Below are 20,240 nucleotides of genomic sequence, written 5' to 3' on the forward strand. Positions count from 1 at the left end.
TATTATTATAATTATAATAAATAAGTTGATTTATTGAGTTGTGAAACAGCTGTCTGTTTAAATAATAGATAGGTTCCATTCAAGGTTTGGATGGATGGATGGATGGATGGATGGATGGATGGATAATGGATGAATGGATAAAGGATGGATGGATAAACTGTATGGATGAATGGATGGAGGATGGTGGATGGATGAATAATGGATGGATAGAGGATGGATGGATGGATGGATGGATGGATGGATGGATGGATGGATGATGGATAATGGATGGATGGATGGATGGATGGATGGATGGATGGATGGATAGATGGATGGATGGATGATGGATAGATGGATGGATAGATGGATGGATAGATGGATGGATGATGGATAGATGGATGGATGGATGATGGATGGATAGAGGATGGATAGATGGATGGATAGATGGATGGATAGATGGATGGATGGATGGATGGATGGATAATGGATGAATGGATGGAGGATGGTGGATGGATGAATAATGGATGGATAGATGGATGGATGGATGGATGGATGGATGGATGGATGGATAATGGATAGATGGATGGATAGATGGATGGATGGATGATGGATAGATGGATGGATGGATGATGGATGGATGGATGGATGGATGGATGATGGATAGATGGATGGATAGATGGATGGATGGATGATGGATAGATGGATGGATGGATGATGGAGGGATGGATGGATGGACTGATAAACTGGATGGTAAAGAAGTCTTTAGTGTGGAATAATTTTGGCAAGTTTTACAAGAGAACGCCAAAGTATCTGTCCAGATGTGTGTCCAGATGTGTGTTTGAGTTTGTTTGTTTTTCAGTATTTTTGAATGTAAATTAAATATATATTTGTTGATATGTATCTGATGGAGTTTTATTTCTATGTAGCAGTAAAAAGAATAAAGTGTGTATAGTTTTGAAGTTTATAAACACGTGTTTTAAGATATAAACCCAAAGGGAGGTGTTTGGTGTGTGCAGGAGTGGGCGGGGCCAAACGGCTACAACGTTGCTGCAGAGGCGGAGCTTATGTGAGTAACGGGGCGTGGTTTCGGTGGAGCGTCTATGTGGTGGGTGGGCGTGGTTTCTCCCGGTCTCCCCTTGCACACTGCAGTGTGTTGAGTGTGTTAGTGTGTGTGAGTGTGTGTGTGTTGAGAGAGTGAGTATGAGTGTGTGGGTCCTTTTTGAGGAGCGGCATCATGGAAACGCAGGCAGGAAACCAGCGCTGCCCGAATCCACATTCCTGGGATACTCATTAAATATTTTTCTTTTTCCATGATTTTAGAAACGTCTTGGTGGAACTCAGGAGATCACTGGAGAACCACGAGATCGGTGATTTTCTATTTCACCTGGTGGATTTTTTTGGATTTGATTGGTTTCTTCTTATATATATATATATATATATATCTCAATGGTTGCTGCTGGATCTATTGCATTCTTCTAAGGACCTTCAGAGGCTTTTGTGTGCTCCTCAATCGGCTCTCGGGCAAAACCCAGGACATGATACATCTATCATACAATATTTAGACAAAGAGAAGAAACAAAGAAACTCTGATTTTCTCCTTCTTTTCTCATTCCTTTCTCACAATATGCGCCCTGGAACCTCATCAAGAAGATCTGCGGCTCTGATTTGCGGTTTATTTATGGGAAAGGCTTCATTCAGAAGAAAAATGATTCGGTTCATTTGATCCTTTTTTATATTTATTTTGAGTCCATAAAAAAACCTTTTTCCATCACATTATTATTATTATTATTATTATTATTATTATTATTATTCATGGAGATCATGGACAGTGAGGTGTTCACACCACAGCTGGAGCAATTTTTGCTCACTCCTCTGGTGGCATGGGTAAGATCAACCTTTTTCTAGATATGGATTTTTTTTTTAATACATGCATGTATTTGTGTAAAAAAAAAACAATGTCTGGTTCTATTGTAGGTCCAGACGGTTCTCCAGCCGAGCCCGAGCGACCGGAGCAGCCTTTCTCTCTACATGGAGTTAGTGGATGGGTCCTACCTTAACGAGGTCATGTTGATGATGTGAGTCTTTTTTATTGTATCTCGTCTGGGTTTATTCCGCACCCGATCTCATATCTTGAAGCATCATCTCAAAAGCTCAGAAAAGCATTGGATGAGAATCCATCAATAGACGAGTCGTAAATTACATCCCGGGCGATGTAGGTTCCTTTACTTCTCTTTGTGAGGTCCGAACGATCATGCACACACATCGAGCACGCGTCTGGTCTTCAGACCTTCTCATCTGAAGGTGAGACGGTGTGGGTGTGCTTTTAAGAATGCCACGCTTTCATGGCAGACATTGAGCATGAACGTATCCTCCTAAAAAGGTTTCCAAATAGCTTCTGGAGGTCAGAATGCTGATCACGAATTTAATAACCTGAGCCACATGGTTTGGTCTTCAGACCTTCAGAAGGTGTGCTTCAAGAATGCCATGCTTTTTGAAGACTTCGTGTGAACCTCCTGAGAAGGTTTCCAAACGGCTTGGGGAGGAAATGTCGAGGAAATCTCTCTGTGAGGTCTAAATGTCGCCCAAATCGAGCGCATGCTCTAATCACCAGATCTTCTCACCATCATGCTTCAAGAATGCCATGCTTTGGAAAGATATTGTGCTCCCCGCCTGAGAAGGTTTTCAAAGAGCTTGGGGAGGAAACTGTCAGGAAATCGTGTTGAGTTCTTAATGATGGTCACGAATCATACAAGCCGAGCGCATGTCTGGCCTCCTAACCTGAAGGTCTTCACAAAGTGTGACCTTACAAAAGAGATTTTCCTCATAGTTTCGAATGTCTTCACAAGAAAGCGTGGCCTTTTAAATCTCACCTTCTCACCTTCTGGTTGATCTTTTAAGGAGCTTTGAATGTACGTAGACGCCACATTCACACTAGGAGGACATCATTTATGTTCTGCGTACGAGTGAGACACTGAACTAGAATCTTCCACAGCAAGCAAGCAAAGTGTCCAGATGATCTTCAGCCCAGATCTCATGGAGTCTGTGGTTTGACGTTCCTTCAGGTTCTTTACGTTTTGTTTCTGGTTGAAGTTTGAGCTCGTTGCAGATGTTGGAAAGATTCTGACTGTTTCTGCATTTCAGTCGTTTATTTTAAATTCTATTTTTTATTACGACACTTTCATGTTTGTTTTGCGGCTTTGAAGTTTCTTCTGCAAACCAACAGCAGTGCGAGACCCCAGACTGTGGAGCAACCAGAAATTCACTTGACCCTGATATTAGTTTCCTGGAATTCGTTGTTTTTAGGTTTAATTTTTCATAAAACACAAAACTTTAGATTTCATTTCCACCAACTCTAGACTACAGTTACTTTCTTTCTTTCTTTCTTTCTTTCTTTCTTTCTTTCTTTCTTTCTTTCTTTCTTTCTTTCTTTCTCTTTCTTTCTTTCTTTCTTTCTTTCTTTCTTTCTTCTTTCTTTCTTTCTTTCTTTCTTTCTTTCTTTCTTTCTTTCTTTCTTTCTTTCTTTCTTTCTTTTTTCTTTCTTTCTTTCTTTCTTTCTTTCTTTCTTTCTTTCTTCTTTCTTTCTTTCTTTCTTTCTTTCTTTCTTTCTTTCTTTCTTTCTTTCTTTCTTTCTTTCTTTCTTTCTTTCTTTCTTTCTTTCTTTCTTTCTTCCTCTTTCTTTCTTTCTCCTCCTCCTCCTCTTTCTTTCTCCTCTTTCTTTCTCCTCCTCCTCCTCCTTCCTCCTCCTCCTCTTTCTTTCTTTCTTTCTTTCTTTCTCCTCCTCCTCTTTCTTTCTTTCTCCTCCTCCTCCTCCTCCTCCTCCTCCTTTCTTTCTTTCCTCCTCCTCTTTCTTTCTCCTCCTCCTCCTCCTCTTTCTTTCTCTTTCTTTCTCCTTTTCTTTCTTTCTTTCTCCTCCTCCTCCTCCTCCTCCTCCTCCTCCTCCTCCTCCTCCTCCTCTTTCTTTCTTTCTCCTCCTCCTCCTCCTCCTCCTCCTTTCTTTCTTTCCTCCTCCTCTTTCCTCCTCCTCCTCTTTCTTTCTCCTCCTCCTCCTCTTTCTTTCTCCTCTTTCTTTCTTTCTTTCTCCTTTTCTTTCTTTCTTTCTTTCTTTCTTTTCTTTCTTTCTTTCTTTCTCCTTTTCTTTCTTTCTCTTTCTTTCTTTCTTTCTTTCTCTTTCTTTCTTTCTTTCTATCTTTTGCTTTCCTTTTTTCATTGTGTACTGTCAGTACTGTTTTTCTCTCTCAAACACACACACACACACACACACACACACACACACACACACACACACACACACACACACATTAAATGTACTGATGACTTTCACTATACAATGAAATTCGGTGTTTTTATTAATGGTTAAAGTGGAACTACGACAAACATTACGGGGCACAAGATATAAAATTAATTTGACATTTAGTGGAAACGTATATGTTCGTTTTAAGGCCCTTTTTCTTTTACTTTTTGCTTCGCTGTGTTTTTTTCAGCAACCTTTTTTTTCCTAAAACCTGAACATTATTCTTTGATGTTCTTCAGTATCTGATCCTCAGATCATGAAAATCAGGATGTGGATTAAGATAGAAGTTACATCACCATCCTAATGAAAACGTTATAAACCCTGTTTATAACTGAATCTACTGTGCATTTGTTAAAAAGAAAATGGAAAAAAGAAAATGAAATTCTGAATAAATGGGGAAGAAAAAAGGAGGAAAAAACCTTGATGCGACTCAAATCCTCAGTCAGTCAGAAGACGTTATTGTTCCCAGTGGGAAATTATTTGGTGGCTTCAGTAAAAGATTAAAGTAAAATAAAAACGAATATTTATTTACAATTTCTTCATGTATCTTCTTTATAAATTGTGTCGCAGTGAAAACAGACGACAGAAAAGTCAGACTACAGTAAAAGTTATTGCACATGTAACTAATTATTATTATTATTATTATAATTAAAAGACGTCTCCAAAACCGTAGCTTCTATTTGGAGCAGTTGGAAGTTTCTGGGATGCTCCTGTGGTGTGTGTGGTGTGCTGTGGGCGGGACGTTGGTCCTGGACGAGGCTCCTCGCTTTGGGCAGCTGTTGGCGCTCGTCCTCACAGCGTGGCGCTCGGACAGAAGGCACATTGTCTCTCTGAGGGAAGTGAAGCGGCTCTTTGTTAAGCGAGTTAACTGGACGCTCCTGAAGGTCGTGTGATAAAATCGATCAGTTGTTTTGAGTGGAGAGGAAATGTTCTGGTCATCACGTCTAGAGTCGAGGCAGCGTTCTGTTCCTCCCCAGTGGAGAAGAGCAGAGGAGTTTAGATGAGAGTCTGAGAGCGTCGCAGTCAGGCGCTGAAACGCTGAGGAACATTACGGCTAGTGATCAATACCCACTCTGGAAAAGGGCTTTTATTGGCGTGTTGGTGCTCAGGCTCGTGATCTGGAGGAACTGCTGCAGGAGGATTTGAGCTCCACATTCGTCTCAGCAACTCAGAGTTCTGTCACGTTTCGGCCCCGAGCCCAGAGTCTGTTAACGTCCTGCTGCTTCTCCACAGTGTGTGATGATGATTTGGGGAACGCGGTCAGGAACAATAGCAGGAAGTACATCTGCTGAGAGAGAGGGGGGGGGAGAAAGAGAGAGAGAGAACCATAACATCAAATATGTTCTTCACAGTTTATGGAGTCACCGCTTGCTCTTATAATAACTTCCACTCTTCTCTTTCTTTCCCTCTCTCTTGCTCTCCCTCTGTCTCCCTTTTTCTCTTTCTCTCGCTCTTTCTCTCTCTCTATCTTTCTTTCTTTTTCATGTCTTCCGTTCCTTGTGAGCTGGAATAGTCGGGTGTCCCAATACTTTTGCTTATACAGCATATTTCAGAAGCTTCTTCCCAAAAACATTTCCTTTTGTCTTTTGTTTGTGGTCATATGGTCATGCCTCCTGCTTTAGCTCATGCAAACACACACACACGCACACACACACGCACACACACACACGCACACACACACACACACAAACACACACAAACACACATGTTAAACACTCTCAGTCTCCTCCTTTTTTCCTGGAGCCCCGCAGCAGACTTATTTCTTGGTCTGAGAAAAGAAGCCTCCAGGATTAGCTAACGGTTTTAGCGTATGTGAAACAGATGGTGAAGGTGAACCGCAGACACACTCCTGCACAGGTCCACAGCACCTGAACCCACGTTTATCTTCTTATCTCCTTAAACTATCATCCCCAACATAGCCATTACCACACAAGCTGTAGCGCTGTTAGCATTGTGACTTAGCATTGAGATTTTACACCAGCGCTTTTATTACAGCGAATCCCCAATCGGCCCTCCTTTCTTTTTGTTTATCAGTTCTCACCCCATGCTGCTTTCTTTGATGGGTGATAATGGGATAAACCAACATTAACACACACACACACGCACACACACACACACACTCACACTTCTCGCGTCTTGCTTGCTTCCTCTCGATGCACGGCAAAGCCTCGTTTCCTCCTTTGTTTCCTCCGTCGTCCGATCTGAGCCTCGGCTTGTCTGAATTTTTTACCTTCAGGCAACCGAGAGCAGGTTTGAGACGAAGGTGAAGATGATGTCAAAGATTCCATCCCCCCTTCATTCAAACCCTTAAGGTTTTTTTTTTTTTTTTTGCTCTTATCTTCCAAGTGGAAATGAGCGCCTGTGATTCCTGTGTGGAAAAACGTTCATAAAAAAAGTACTATTATGCTTTAGATTGTCTGCCTGTCTGTCTGCCTGTCTGTCTGCTTGTCTGTGTCTGTCTGTCTGTCTGTCTGCTTGTCTGTGTCTGTCTGCCTGTCTGTCTGCCTGTCTGTCTGTCTGTCTGTCTGTCTGTCTGCTTGTCTGTGTCTGTCTGTCTGTCTGTCTGCTTGTCTGTGTCTGTCTGCCTGTCTGTCTGCCTGTCTGTCTGCCTGCCTGTCTGTCTGTCTGTCTGTCTGTCTGCTTGTCTGTGTCTGTCTGCCTGTCTGTCTGCCTGTCTGTCTACTTACTTACACATATCCTGGTCTACAATAAACCAAATCATGTAAGAAGAACAGAGATTTCCAGAATGATCGTTTTTCAGCTGATTAAGGGCATTTAAGGTTATTATGGCCTCGTGTTTGTCGACACCTGAGCGTAATCCTGCTTCTTTTTGAATATCTTATTCCACATTGAGTCTCCATTCACTCCTTAAAATCTCCAGGAAGATTTTTCATTTGATTTCTGTGGAGATTTGTGCTCATTCAGTCATTTAGTAAAGTCAGTTACGGGTGTTGGTGATGTGAGGAGGCCTGGGGGCGCTGTTCCAATTCAGTAGGTGTTCAGTAGGGCTCTATAGCAGGAGATCTTCCAACCCATGTACAGGTTTGGGTGTTGAAGTTCAATGAAAGGGTGAATATCATGTTCTGGCATCCAAAAAAACTGTGTCTACAACTTTGTGGTAACAGTTTGAGGAGAAACCACATATGGCTGGAAATGTCAGGTGGCCCATCCAGTGTATGTAGTATTGCAGTGCAGGCTGATTTTTAATCCAGTTCAGATTTTTTCCTCAAAAGAAAAGAAAGCCAGACAACACACAACTGTTCAAGACATCAGAGATTATAAAGTTGAGGCATTAAGGCATGCGGCTTCGGAGGCAAAGGTTGTGAGTTCAAAACCCGGTCATACCATCCTGCCACCTCTAGGGGTTCCTGAGCAAGGCTCTAAACCTTGTAGCTGCTCAGTTGTATGAATGAGATAAATGTAGGTCATAAATAAAAACTTAACTGTAAAAACAAACAAATAAATGCATTAAGATCCTGTAGTCTTGAATTGGACAATATTTGGGGAAGTGAGACCTCAGTGGTTAGGGCTTTGGATTGCGCATTAGAAGGTCAGGGGTTTGAGCCCTGGTATTTTTAGGCTGCCACTGTTGGGGCCCTTGAGCAAGGCCCTTAACCCTCTGTGCTCTAGAGGTGCTGTATCATGGCTGACCCCACCAAAGAAAGAATTTCACTCTTGTTTACCAATAAAAAGAGTGATGTTTAAATTTCAATGCCTTTTTTTTAATACCTATTGGTTAGTCTGGTACATTTACATTTAAATTTGCGGCATTTAGCAGATGCCCTTATCCAGAGCGACGTACAAAAGTGCTTTAAATCTCTAGTAATGAATAAATCTACACTGGTACGCAAGATTACAAACTTAATATAAATATAACTCGAATTCTACAAACTTGGAAAGTGCTAATTTAGGTATTTCAGGAATTTCTGGTAAAAGAGTAGAAATCAGAGCGAATTTAACACAATCAAAAGGTTGGGGGTTCAAGCCCCAGTATCGCCAAGCTGCCTCTGTTGGGCCCTTGAGCAAGGCCCTCAAGCTTCTCCGTGCTCCTTGTGCACTGTATCATGCCTGACCCTGGGAACATTGCTTTGATATGGAAACAGAAACACCAAAAAAGAAAAGAAAACCCTGTCTGATTTGGGTATTGAAAGGAACAAATTGTTGTTTTTGGAAAGGAAGTTGTGAATTCTTTAACAAAAAAAACAATAAAAATCTCCCAAACGCAAGAGGAGAATAAACATCATGGCTGTGTGGGTTTGTGTTATTACTCAACGCTTGTATTTCTGATTGGTCCGACGTGTGTGTGTGTCGTCCTCGAAGGCTGACCAATGGGATTATCGGCCCTGGGGTACATGATGAAACCTATTCAGACTGTCAGATGGAGGTTACTCGGGTGCCTGGGCATCGTCCTCTGCGTGACCTGGTGTTTCCTCTCGCTGCTTGCTAGCGAGGGTGAAGGAATCACAGGAATGTGTGTGTCTTGGTTTTGCTGAGGTGAAAATGATGGACCTGAATGATGAGTGTTTAACCAGGATTACTGTTCCCACTGCTGGGTTTAATTACGGGGGTTAAACTCATCAGGGCCGCCTGAATGCCCTCCTGTGATCAGAGGTCACGTGATAGATGCTGCATTCACACTGCATAAAAAAAGACCTTGTCCTTTAATTTGTAAGACAGAGGGGCGGTGTGTGTGTGTGTGTGTGTGTTGATTACCTTTCTAGCTTTTTGTGTTCATTTACGACTCGGACGTCTGATGACGTGTAGTTTCCCAGTCACATGATCGTGTGAGTGACACAGTTGAATGGGCGAGTTAACCATTGTGTGTGTGTGTGTGTGTGTGTGTGTGTGTGTGTGTGTGTGTGTGAGAAACCCCTAAGGGTGAGACAAGAAAGTGTGTCAAGGTTCATGCATGTGGCACAGAAGGGGGACTGGGGTTACTGATCATGTTTAAACTTCATTGAAGGTGATGGTGGATGTTCCAGTTCTTGTGTGACGTGAGAAGATCCTGACGTGGTGTTTTGCGGTTGTACTCTTAAGGGTCCACACATTGTGGAAAAACTAAAACTATGAGTAGCCTTTCTGTTTTTTCTCATCATCAAGTCCATATTTCTGTGTTTGGAAATACTGTAGAGTTGTTGTGTGAAAGTCACTTCTTCTTTCTTCAACAACCAAAGTAACTGAGTTCCATCTATTAGTTCACTTTTTATTGGGGTCTTTTTGTTGTGTGTCTTTTTCACAATCCTGATTTAGACAGTTTGGGACCTCAGTGGTAAATAAGGCTCTGGGTTACTATTCGGAAAGGTCCAGGGTTCAGGCCCTGGTATCGCCAAGGTAATACTCTTTGGGCCCTTGAGTAAGGCCCTTAAGCCTCTATGCTTGATGGAGATTGTATCTTGTCTGACTCTGCACTCTGCCCCAGGTTCCTAACTTCTTTCTTTCTTTCTTTCTTTCTTTCTTTCTTTCTTTCTTTCTTTCTTTCTTTCTTTCTTTCTTTCTTTCTTTCTTTCTTTCTTTTCTTTGTGTACTGTCAGTGTCTTTTGTTTTCTTTCTCTCACTTTTCTCTTTCTTTCTTTCTTTCTTTCTTTCTTTCTTTCTTTCTTTCTTTCTTTCTTTCTCTCACTTTTCTTTCTTTCTACTTTTGCTTTCTTTCTTTCCTTGTGTACTGTCAGTGTCTTTTGTTTTCTTTCTTTCTTTCTTTCTTTCTTTCTTTCTTTCCTTGTGTACTGTCAGTGTCTTTTGTTTCTTTCTCTCACTTTTCTTTCTTTCTTTCTACTTTTGCTTTCTTTCTTTCCTTGTGTAGTGTCAGTGTCTTTTGTTTTCTTTCTTTCTTTCTTTCTTTCTTTCTTTCTTTCTTTCTTTCTTTCTTTCTTTCTTTCTTTCTTTCTTTCATTCACTTTTCTTTCTTTCTACTTTTGCTTTCTTTCTTTCCTTGTGTACTGTCAGTTTCTTTTGTATTCTTTCTCTCACTTTTTCTCTTTCTTTAAGAAATGTTTCTCTGTATTTGGATGTAGAATTGTCTTTGTTCAGTAAAGTAATTTAAAGTGTATTTATTAAATCCTGACCTTCACTTTCAGTATTTACTGCCAGAGCCTCACTTTTTGATCTGTTTCCACTCGGGTGTTTCGCAGCTCAGACTCATTCTGCAATGGTGTGATAATTGAGCCAACATGGTAGAACATCTTGAGGGAATTCTTCTTTTTCCCGCCATACCAGACTCGTCTCTCAGTCGAAGTAAATTCGTTTCTTACTGTAAAATTATACAAAGCAGCGTATATATAACCAGATTTAGACCGAAATAAATCCAGATTAGGGTTCTGTCACGAGACGGGTTAATGTGTGATGTGCATGAAGTGAAGGGTTATGATCCGGGTGACGCCGAGGCCAAGTCTGAGACAGACGCATGAGATGTTTTGGTCTGGTCACCACGCTGATGTTACTCATAAACACTAAACACGTGCCATTGAGAGGATTTTGGACGTTTTGTACAGAAAAAAAACTTCACTGTTTGGACAAATGTTTCTCGACACCAAGGTTGCCATGTGCTTCTTTTTAAGTATTAGTAGTATTAAACATTTGATCGAAAACAAAAAGCTACGATGTAAAAAGATGATTGTTGTCGCATCACATGATGTCTCTCTATTACGCTACGATCAACCCCCATCATTATCTCCTTCCCACACACACACACACACACACACACACACACACACACACACACACTCACTGTGTTTAGTGTCTGGAAATATCACACGTCTCGGTCGATGCATGTTTGTTTTTCAAGAGTCACGTCACATGATGCCACGTCACATGACAAACTTTTGTCAGCGTTCCCATTCATCCTAAAGATGTTCATTAGGGTTGTGGTCAGAGATTTGTAGCAGGCCACCCAAGATCTTAGATAGATTTAATGCCATCTTCATGGTCAGAGGTCTAATTATCTTCATGGTCCGAGCTCTACAGCAGGCCATTGTAACTATATATCTCTTCTCTCTATCTCTCTACTTCTAAAGTTTCTGCTATGGAGCTAGATGGCCTCAGATGATGACATGGCATGAAATCTCTCCTCTATCTACTCCATATGGGATCTAATTGTTTCTGTTGTGTTCTGCAGAAATCCCAAAGTCTCCAGCCAGAGAGTGAACAAGAAAGTGAACAACGATGCAGTATTACGTGTTCAGAATCTCTCCATCCTCATACGCCACATCAAAACATACTACCAGGTAAGTCGCTGCTTTTATCATAGAAATCTTTTTTAATAAATATGGCTTTTTTTTAAAGCTATGACGGGGAATTTGCACTGGCGATTAGTGAATTTAGTTTTATTTACTGTTTATTATTATTATTAATTTTTTTTATATTTAATTCAATTATTTTATATGTCAACACCAGTGATTGTCCCAAAGCAGGATAGGTTAGGATAGTATAGTTTGGGATAGTATAGGTTAGTATAGGTTAGGATAAAATGGGGTAGGTTAGGATAGGATAGTATAGGTTAGTATAGGTTTGGATAGGATAGAATAGGTTAGTATAGGTTGGGATAGTATAGGTTTGTAAAGGATAGGATAGGATAGTATAGGTTAGGATAAGATAGGTTGGGATAGTATAGGATCAGTTAGTATAGGCTGGGATAGGATAGTATAGGAAAGGATAGGTGGGGATAGGATAGGTTAGTATAGGTTGGGATAGGATAGGATAGGTTAGTATAGGTTGGGATAGTATAGGTTAGTAAAGGATAGGATAGTATAGGATAGTATAGGTTAGGACAGGATAGGTTAGTATAGGATAGGATAGATTAGTATAGGTTGAAATAGGATGGGGTAGGTTAGTATAGGCTAGGATAGTATAGGTTAGTATAGGTTAGGACAGGATAGGTTAGTATAGGTTGGGATAGTATAGGTTAGTAAAGGATAGGATAGTATAGGTTAAGATAAGATAAGTTGGGATAGCACAGGATCGGTAAGTATAGGCTGGGATAGAATGGGATAGGATAGGTTAGTATAGGTTGGGATAGGATAGGTGGGGATAGGATAGGATAGTATAGGATAGGATAGGTGGGAATAGGATAGGATAGTATATTATAGGTTGGGATAGTATAGGTAAGGATAGGATAGATGGATAGATAGATACTATAATTTATAATGAAGGGGGCATTTGGTGTTGAGGAAGAGAGTGATGTTTATGTGGTGTCTGGTTCCTCTCAAGGTTTCATCATCATGAAGTTTCAGGGAATGTTGCCACTGGCTCGCTCATTAGGAATAAACATAACGTGAGCGTAATGATTTTTATAAACCTGCTTTGGGACAATGTCCACTGTTACACAAAAAACCTTGAGTTGAATTAAATTGCTGAGGACGTCCTACAACATAAAGGAATAGAAATTGCAATGCGTCGCTCTATAATGAATACAAATGCGTAACATTGAACACGTTGCACATGTACAATGCATTTGTGATGGAAAGAAAAACAAGCGATTATTTTTCAAACGATCCCAATGCCTCAAAGAGCTCTAATAACTCCCTTCCGTCCTGTTACACGTCACACAGTCGTAACCTCAGCGTGTGACTGCAGCGTCATGTGACCTCATTAATCATCAAACCCTCACCGAGCCGAGTTTCACCACTAATTCAATCACCAAACATCAAACCGTCCCTCTGCGCCTAATATTCAATACAAGCAGTGACTTTAACCACATCTGTGTGTGAGAGACGTTCCTGCTGTAACACATCTGCAGATTTGGCGAGAGGCATGTGGAAAACAGGCGGCGTTCCCACATCGCACTTCATCGCACCAGCCTGCGGAATACGAGGGCATTTTCCACCATGTTCTTTTTTTCTTTTAAAATAACTTCGAATTTTCCGTTTACTTCGGCAGCGTGCTCGGTGTCTGCAGGTTTTATTCCGGGAAACCACTCTGGACTGATGGTCTCAATGATTCAGTACAATACGATTTAGTATTCAGTTTATTCTGTACACAGGAAAAATCTTTTCATTTGTAAATTCTAAAAAAATGACACATACAACAATCCATAGTGGCTAAATAAATCAAACTTTTCTTTGTTAGATTTTTTTTTAATCTATCATTTATTTAGAAAGACTTGACTTCACTGTCACTGGAGACTCCTCACTGGAGACTCCTCACTGGAGACTCCTCACTGGAGACTCCTCACTGGAGATTCCTTTAATAAATGTTGACATTTCCATAAAGAAAACGCCACGACGGGAATCGTAGCTCATTACTATTAACACCTTCTGACCAGTCAGGATCAAATATTTAACAGCACTGAGGTGAACAGCACACTCGTATTGAATGGTTTTAGAAAATTGGACTTCGGGCTGGATGGAGAAATTGAACGCGATGCGACACGCCTGATGTGGACTACGGAATGCGGGAAATGCAGGGGAAAAAAAGATGGTGGAATTTCTTCATTAGTACATCTGCTGAAGTGCAGATCACAGAGCAGAGTGTGGTAATAACAGACCCTGCAAATCTACACCTGGGATTTTTACTGCCTCAATGGCTTCAGCTTCAGTGTCAGATCACAGCAAATTTATTGAGTTATTGTATCTGATTGGTCAGACGGTATCTGTCTGTCTGTCTAGACAGACTCCGATTCAAAATTAGATACGTTCCATTTTGAGTGGTTCCTCTCAAGGTTTCTTTCTCATGAAGTCTGTATAGATAGATAGATGGATGGATGGATGGATAGAAAGTTGGAAAGATAGAATAATGAACTAAAATGAAGGGGCATTTGCTGTTGACTCGTTTGTGTTTGGTTTCTCTCATGGTCTTTCCCTCATGAGGTCTCAGGGAGTGTTTCCCTGCCACTTTTGCCTCTGGTTAACTCATTAAACAATAACATATAGGGAGTTTTCTGTAAGTACAGATCTAAAGGACACAGCTATCTGTCTGTCTAAATATTTATTTAATGATCACTTCTGCTGGATCCTCAGACACAGGTTTATATTTTGTTCAGTTTTATTCATTGTGAAACCGAACCACACAAACTCGATATCAATTTTGCTCACATTCAGTCTCTCCTTGCAAACCGACTCACTGGTGCGTACGTATTTTTAGTAGTAGGAATAAACTGACATCACTCAAGCCGTTATAATCAGCTTTCCGTTCAGAGAAGCTTTGATTTATTTGAACTCAAGTAAATGTTGGGATTAATACTGAAAGAGCTCCGTGCTGCCTGAATCCGCAGAGGGATTAAAGAGAGCCGAGTCAGCAAAAATCCAAACCGTACGTCCTCTGATGGGACTGTGGGATGCGATAAAGCCCACATGTCGCTAAGACTCGACTCCAATCACCTCCACGGCATTTGTTGTGGTAGAGCTTTAACGTCTGTGGGACCGAGTGCCAATAAATCGGAATAAGCTGAAGTCTGCTTTCATCATAAAGGCTGGATAAAACCTGAGACCCCAGAATCACGTCTGCTCCTGATGGATTTTTAATGGAGGGGGAACATGCAGGCGTGGGACGTCTCAGTCTAGACACACGACTGCTAAAACCATCACATTCTCTGAGACATGAGGGTGGGGTGGTGGGGGCTTCAACAGACTTCGACAGACCTCAGAAAATCTCAACATACTATACCTCATCAAACCTCAGCAGACCTCAGCAAACCTCAGTAGACCTTAGCCAATCTTAACAGACATAAGCAAACCTCTACAGACCTCATCAAATCACTGCAGACATCACCAAACCAAAAGAATTTTACAGACTTTAACCGACCCCAAAAAATATCTACAGACCTCAGCAAACCTCTATAGATGTCAACAGACCTCACCAAACCTCACCAGGCTTTAGCAACCCTCGACAGACCTCACAAGACCTCAGCAACCCTCGGCAGACCTTAGCAAACCTGTACAGACTTCACTATACCTTAACAAACCTCTACCTACATTAACTGACCCCTGCAGACGTCTACAGACCCCTACAGACGTCTACAGACCCCTACAGACGCCTACAGACCCCTACAGACGCCTACAGACCCCTACAGTCGCCTACAGACCCCTACAGACCCCTACAGACGTCTACAGACCCCTACAGACGTCTACAGACCCCTACAGACGTCTACAGACCCCTACAGACGTCTACAGACCCCTACAGACCCCTACAGACGTCTACAGACCCCTACAGACGTCTACAGACCCCTACAGACGTCTACAGACCCCTACAGACGTCTACAGACTTCTACAGACCCCTACAGACTTCTATATACCCCATACAGACATCTACAGACCCCTACAGACTTATATAGACCTCTACAGACTTCTACAGACCTCTACAGACTTTTATATACCTCTACAGACTTATATAGACCCCTACAGACCTCTACAGACCTCTACAGACCCTTACAGACTTCTATAGACTTCTACAGACCCTTACAGACTTCTACAGACCTCTACAGATGTCACCAAACCTCTACAGACCGCAGTAAACCTTGGCAGACATCATCAGACCTCTACAGACCTCAAGGCTTGTCTTGTTTTTGGACCGTGAGATGAACAGAGCTCTTTTCTTGGCCCGAACCCTCAGGCTACCGAGCATGAGCACATACACCACATTTTCCCCCCCTTTGAGCTCTTTTTGGAAGCAATTACGCACATGTAGGCGACTTTTTTTTTCTTTCTCCCCCTTCTGCCCCGTGCCACTCGGATGGAAATAGAAGCGACTCCCACATCAGTGAGTCTCGCTCTGTCCTGGCTTTCAAAAACACAGCAGTTTGTTTAGGGAGTTACGTAGAAGTCGGCAAACACAAAGAGCCTCCTGTTCGACGTCCAGTCGGGGGAAAACAGCCGGGGTTGGGGGGGCGGGGGGGAGTTTATTTACCCCCTCTTGTCCTCAAAGATGATTTTTGACTCCACTGATGATTTTTCCCCCTTGCATGTTGCTATAAATCACTACAGATTTATATTATAAGGATAAAATGTAAAGTTTAACAGTTTAGACCTACACAGAGTTGCCAAAAGTATTCGTACACCCGGCATTTCCACCCAGATGTGGTTCTTCCTCAAATTCTTACCACAAATTTAGAGGCACAACATCTCTAGAACGCCTTAAGATGAAATGTTTTCTTCACTTGCAACTATTAGACCCAAACCTGTTCCATGAAGAAATGCTTTACAAGGGATGGAGTGGAAGATCTCCTGCTATAAAGCTCCAACCCCTCAACTCCCAGGGCTCATCAGGTGACTTTATTAACACCCTTGTGACTGAAAGAATCTCCACAAATCCCCACAAAATCTAGTGAAACATCTTCCATAATAATCAATTATGAATCATGTAGTCTTGACCTTGTGACCTATTTATGCATCTTGTGTTTTGGCTGTGATGGTGTGTGTGTGTGTGTGTGTGTGTGTGTGTTGAAGGGCTGAGAGCACATCACATCAGTTTATTAGGGCATGTCCTGAATGTGGAATAGCTGCAGGCCAAATGTACTTCCCTACACACACGCGCACACACACACACACACACACACACACACACACACAGAGGCAGGTCAGTGTGTCAAAAACACACGGCAACATTGATTTGCTGGCGCTAATCCTCAACTTAAAACAGAGTACACAGTGTGATGATGACTAGCTGCAGTTTTCAAATTGAGAATTTCTATGCTAACTCAAACCCAAGTGTATGCTTACTAGTGCCTTTATGCGAATTCAAACCAATTTTTACGCTAACTAGCACCTTCTTACATAATCCGCATCAATTTTCATGTGGACTAGTGCCGTTTGACCTCATTTGAATTTATTTCTATGCTAACTCGACAGGATTTCTATGCTAACCACCAAATTCTTACCTTATCTGAACTGCTTTTTTTATGCTAACTGGATCCTTCTATGTTAGTTCAAACTGATTTCTATGCTAACCAGTGATTTCTATGCTAGTTCGAAGCAAATTCTATGCTATCTAGTGCCTTCTTGGCTAATTCCTGCTTTCTGAGTCATATTGTGTCATACTGAAGAGGGAAGATATATAATTATATTGTTAATATTATTTATTAGCGTAAGTCGGAACCGTATTACCTTCTGTTTAGCGCATTATCAGAGCCGCAGTGTGACTAAAAATCGGTGCAACTGTGGGAAAGGCAAGATAGACCCCCACCCCACACACACACACACACACACACACACACACACACACACGCACACATAAAGGGTGAATAAACCTGACTGTTGCCATGGCGACCGCACCGGGTCTGCAGAATGGGCATGATTCAGATCGTTAGCATTATTTCTTAAAGACGACACGCGATCAGTCACCCCCTTGTTCGTGCCTCTACACACACACAACCAAGAGAATGAGGGAAGGAAATGTCCATGCATACACACACACACACACACACACACACACACACACACACAGAAGCCTCAGAGCTGCAGCTGCAACCCCCGGCTCCTCCCTGCTGCTTTGCCGTGGCTGCCAAACAGCACTTAAACAACATATAATCCACATCCGTTGAGAATTTGGCCGGAGGTTCATAGCGCTGAGCTTCGCTTCGTGTCTGAATTCACCGTCTGTAGGAAGCCCAACAAACGATAATGACCAGATTACAACAGACTTCCGGCGTTTATCCAAAATTACAGCCGGTACTCAAGGTCGTTAGGGGGAAATGAGGCAGGCAGGTCGTCGCTGCGTGAGCTCGAAGATGCAGGCAAAACAAAAACCTGACACGTGTGTCGCCATGAAGTGCCGAATGACCGTCCACGAGGCAGGAACATAATAGCAGAGGAAGTCTGTCTGTGACGGGTTTGATTAATTACAGTTTGCATTGTCGGATACGCTGCCGAGTTCAGGCCGCATCACCATGGTGACTCGTAATGTGGGGTTTGAATAAGACTGCAAAATCGCAGCTCTCATTGCACAACGTTTATATCATTTATAGTTATATCTCTTCTCTATATTCCAATTAAATAATGGAGCATATTTTAAATAATATAAACATCCTAATAAGTTACAGAACACGCCTCCTTTAATGAGACTGAAGGATTTAGACCACGCCTCCTTCTCTCAGACTGACACACAGGTCATTCCATTTTTACTGAGCCTGAACAATATAGGCCATGCCTCCTTTTATTTTGAATCAAACAGGCCATGCCTCCTTTTCTCATTCTAAAGTTCACAGGCCACACCTCCTTCTCTCATTCTTAAGTACACAGGCCACACCTCCTCTCATTCTAAAGTACACAGGCCACACCTCCTTCTCTCATTCTAAAGCACACAGGCCACGCCTCCTTTAATTGAATTCTTAGCTTAAATTTATACCTCTTTGGTGTAAATTTGAGAATTGGAGAATCTGTCAACAACAGCATCTGTACACACACACACACACACACACACACACACACACACACACCTGCCACTATTGTGGCTTCACATTTAACCTTCATCTCCCTGCACACACACCTGTCAGGTCATGTTTACAGCAAATCTCCCGGCTCATAGTATCAGTGGCTTCACATTTACTGAAACACTTTCCCTTCTGAAGAACGAAAGCAGGACTGGACAAAAGAGACTTAACAACCAGCAGCTCTGCGTCTGACCCTAAACCTATGTTTTTTTCTTTGTTTGTGTGCTTTAGTGTTAATGAAGGGGGTGTTGCCTGTGTGCTTTAGTGTTAATGTAGGAGGTGTTGCCTGTGGGTTCTGTGTTATTGAAGGAGCTGTGGTCTGTGTGTTCTGTGTTAATGAAGGAGGTGTGGTCTGTGTGTTCTGTGTTAATGAAGGAGGTGTGGTCTGTGTGTTCTGTGTTAATGAAGGAGGTGTGGCCGGTGTGTTCAGTATTAATGTAGGAGGTGTGGCCTGTGTGTTCTGTGTTAATGTAGGAGGTGTTGCCTGTGTGTTCTGTGTTAATGAAGGTGGTGTGGCCGGTGTGTTCAGTGTTAATGAAGGAGGTGTGGCCTGTGTGCTTTATTGGTAATAAAAGGGGTGTGGCCTGTGTGCTTTATTGTTAATAAAGGGGGTGTGACCTGTGTGCTTATTGTTAATGAAGGAGGTGTGGCGGTGTGCTTTAGTGTTAATGAAGGAGGTGTGGCCGGTGTGCTTTAGTGTTAATGAAGGAGGTGTGGCCTGTGTGCTTTAGTGTTAATGTAGGAGGTGTGGCCTGTGTGCTTCAGTGTTAATGTAGGAGGTGTGGCCTGTGTGCTTTAGTGTTAATGTAGGAGGTGTGGCCTGTGTGCTTTAGTGTTAATGTAGGAGGTGTGGCCTGTGTGCTTTAGTGTTAATGTAGGAGGTGTGTCCTGTGTGCTTTAGTGTTAATGTAGGAGGTGTGGCCTGTGTGTTCGGTGTTAATGTAGGAGGTGTGGCCTGTGTGATAGTGTTAATGTAGGAGGTGTGGCCTGTGTGCTTCAGTTTGAGTAGTGGTGGCGTGGCTTTCATTAAAGATTATAACTTAGCCGTATGTCATTGTTCTGCACCAAAACAGCTTTAATGTGTATCTTTATCCATTGAATTATTATTAACACTATTAAATAGTCTCTAATTTGGAGATGCACGTCATTGTTCAGTAGAAATTATTTTAAATTTCCGAGAGACGGTGAACGAATAAGCGGTAGGTTTTTTTCAGGTCACATTTCAACTTTAATTTCCTTCTCTGTTTTCTATTTTCGGTGTTACAGTTGCGAGATGATGGGAATGGAGCTGACTCACTGGCTGCTAGCAGACTTACAATCCTCCTTTACTATCTGACTCACACACACACACACACACACACACACACACACACAATATCCTCATTCTTTTGTCTTATTATCGGTTGAAATAAGATCAGATGGCGACTTCTGAGTTGACTGAGTGGATTCGTTTTGCATTGGTGTGAAAGAGCTGAAAGGTTCATTAAATACAGATTAGGAGAGAGAGAGAGTGTGTGTGTGTGTGTGTGTGTGTGTGTGTGTGTGTGTGTGTGTGTGTGTGTGTGTGTGAGATTTTTTTTTTAATTTTTATTTTTTTTCCTTGCTTTGAGGAAG

The 20,240-nt window shown here is 42.0% G+C and overlaps 1 protein-coding gene across 4 annotated transcripts in view; it reads left to right on the forward strand.

The window, feature by feature from the left end:
* The first annotated feature begins 1,139 nt into the window (after positions 1-1,139).
* Positions 1,140-20,240, forward strand: part of LOC124381290 (girdin-like) — a 58,018-nt gene continuing 38,917 nt past the window's right edge. For all 4 annotated transcript variants that reach the window (XM_046842761.1, XM_046842758.1, XM_046842759.1 and 1 more), the window contains exons 1-3: positions 1,140-1,863; positions 1,954-2,054; positions 11,382-11,490. In XM_046842761.1, coding sequence (XP_046698717.1) covers positions 1,792-1,863; positions 1,954-2,054; positions 11,382-11,490 — 282 coding nt within the window. In that variant the 5' untranslated portion in view covers positions 1,140-1,791. The remainder of the gene's footprint in view (positions 1,864-1,953; positions 2,055-11,381; positions 11,491-20,240) is intronic.

This window comes from Silurus meridionalis, chromosome 28 (assembly GCF_014805685.1).
Source record: "Silurus meridionalis isolate SWU-2019-XX chromosome 28, ASM1480568v1, whole genome shotgun sequence".
In the NCBI taxonomy this organism is placed as follows: Eukaryota; Metazoa; Chordata; class Actinopteri; order Siluriformes; family Siluridae; genus Silurus; species Silurus meridionalis.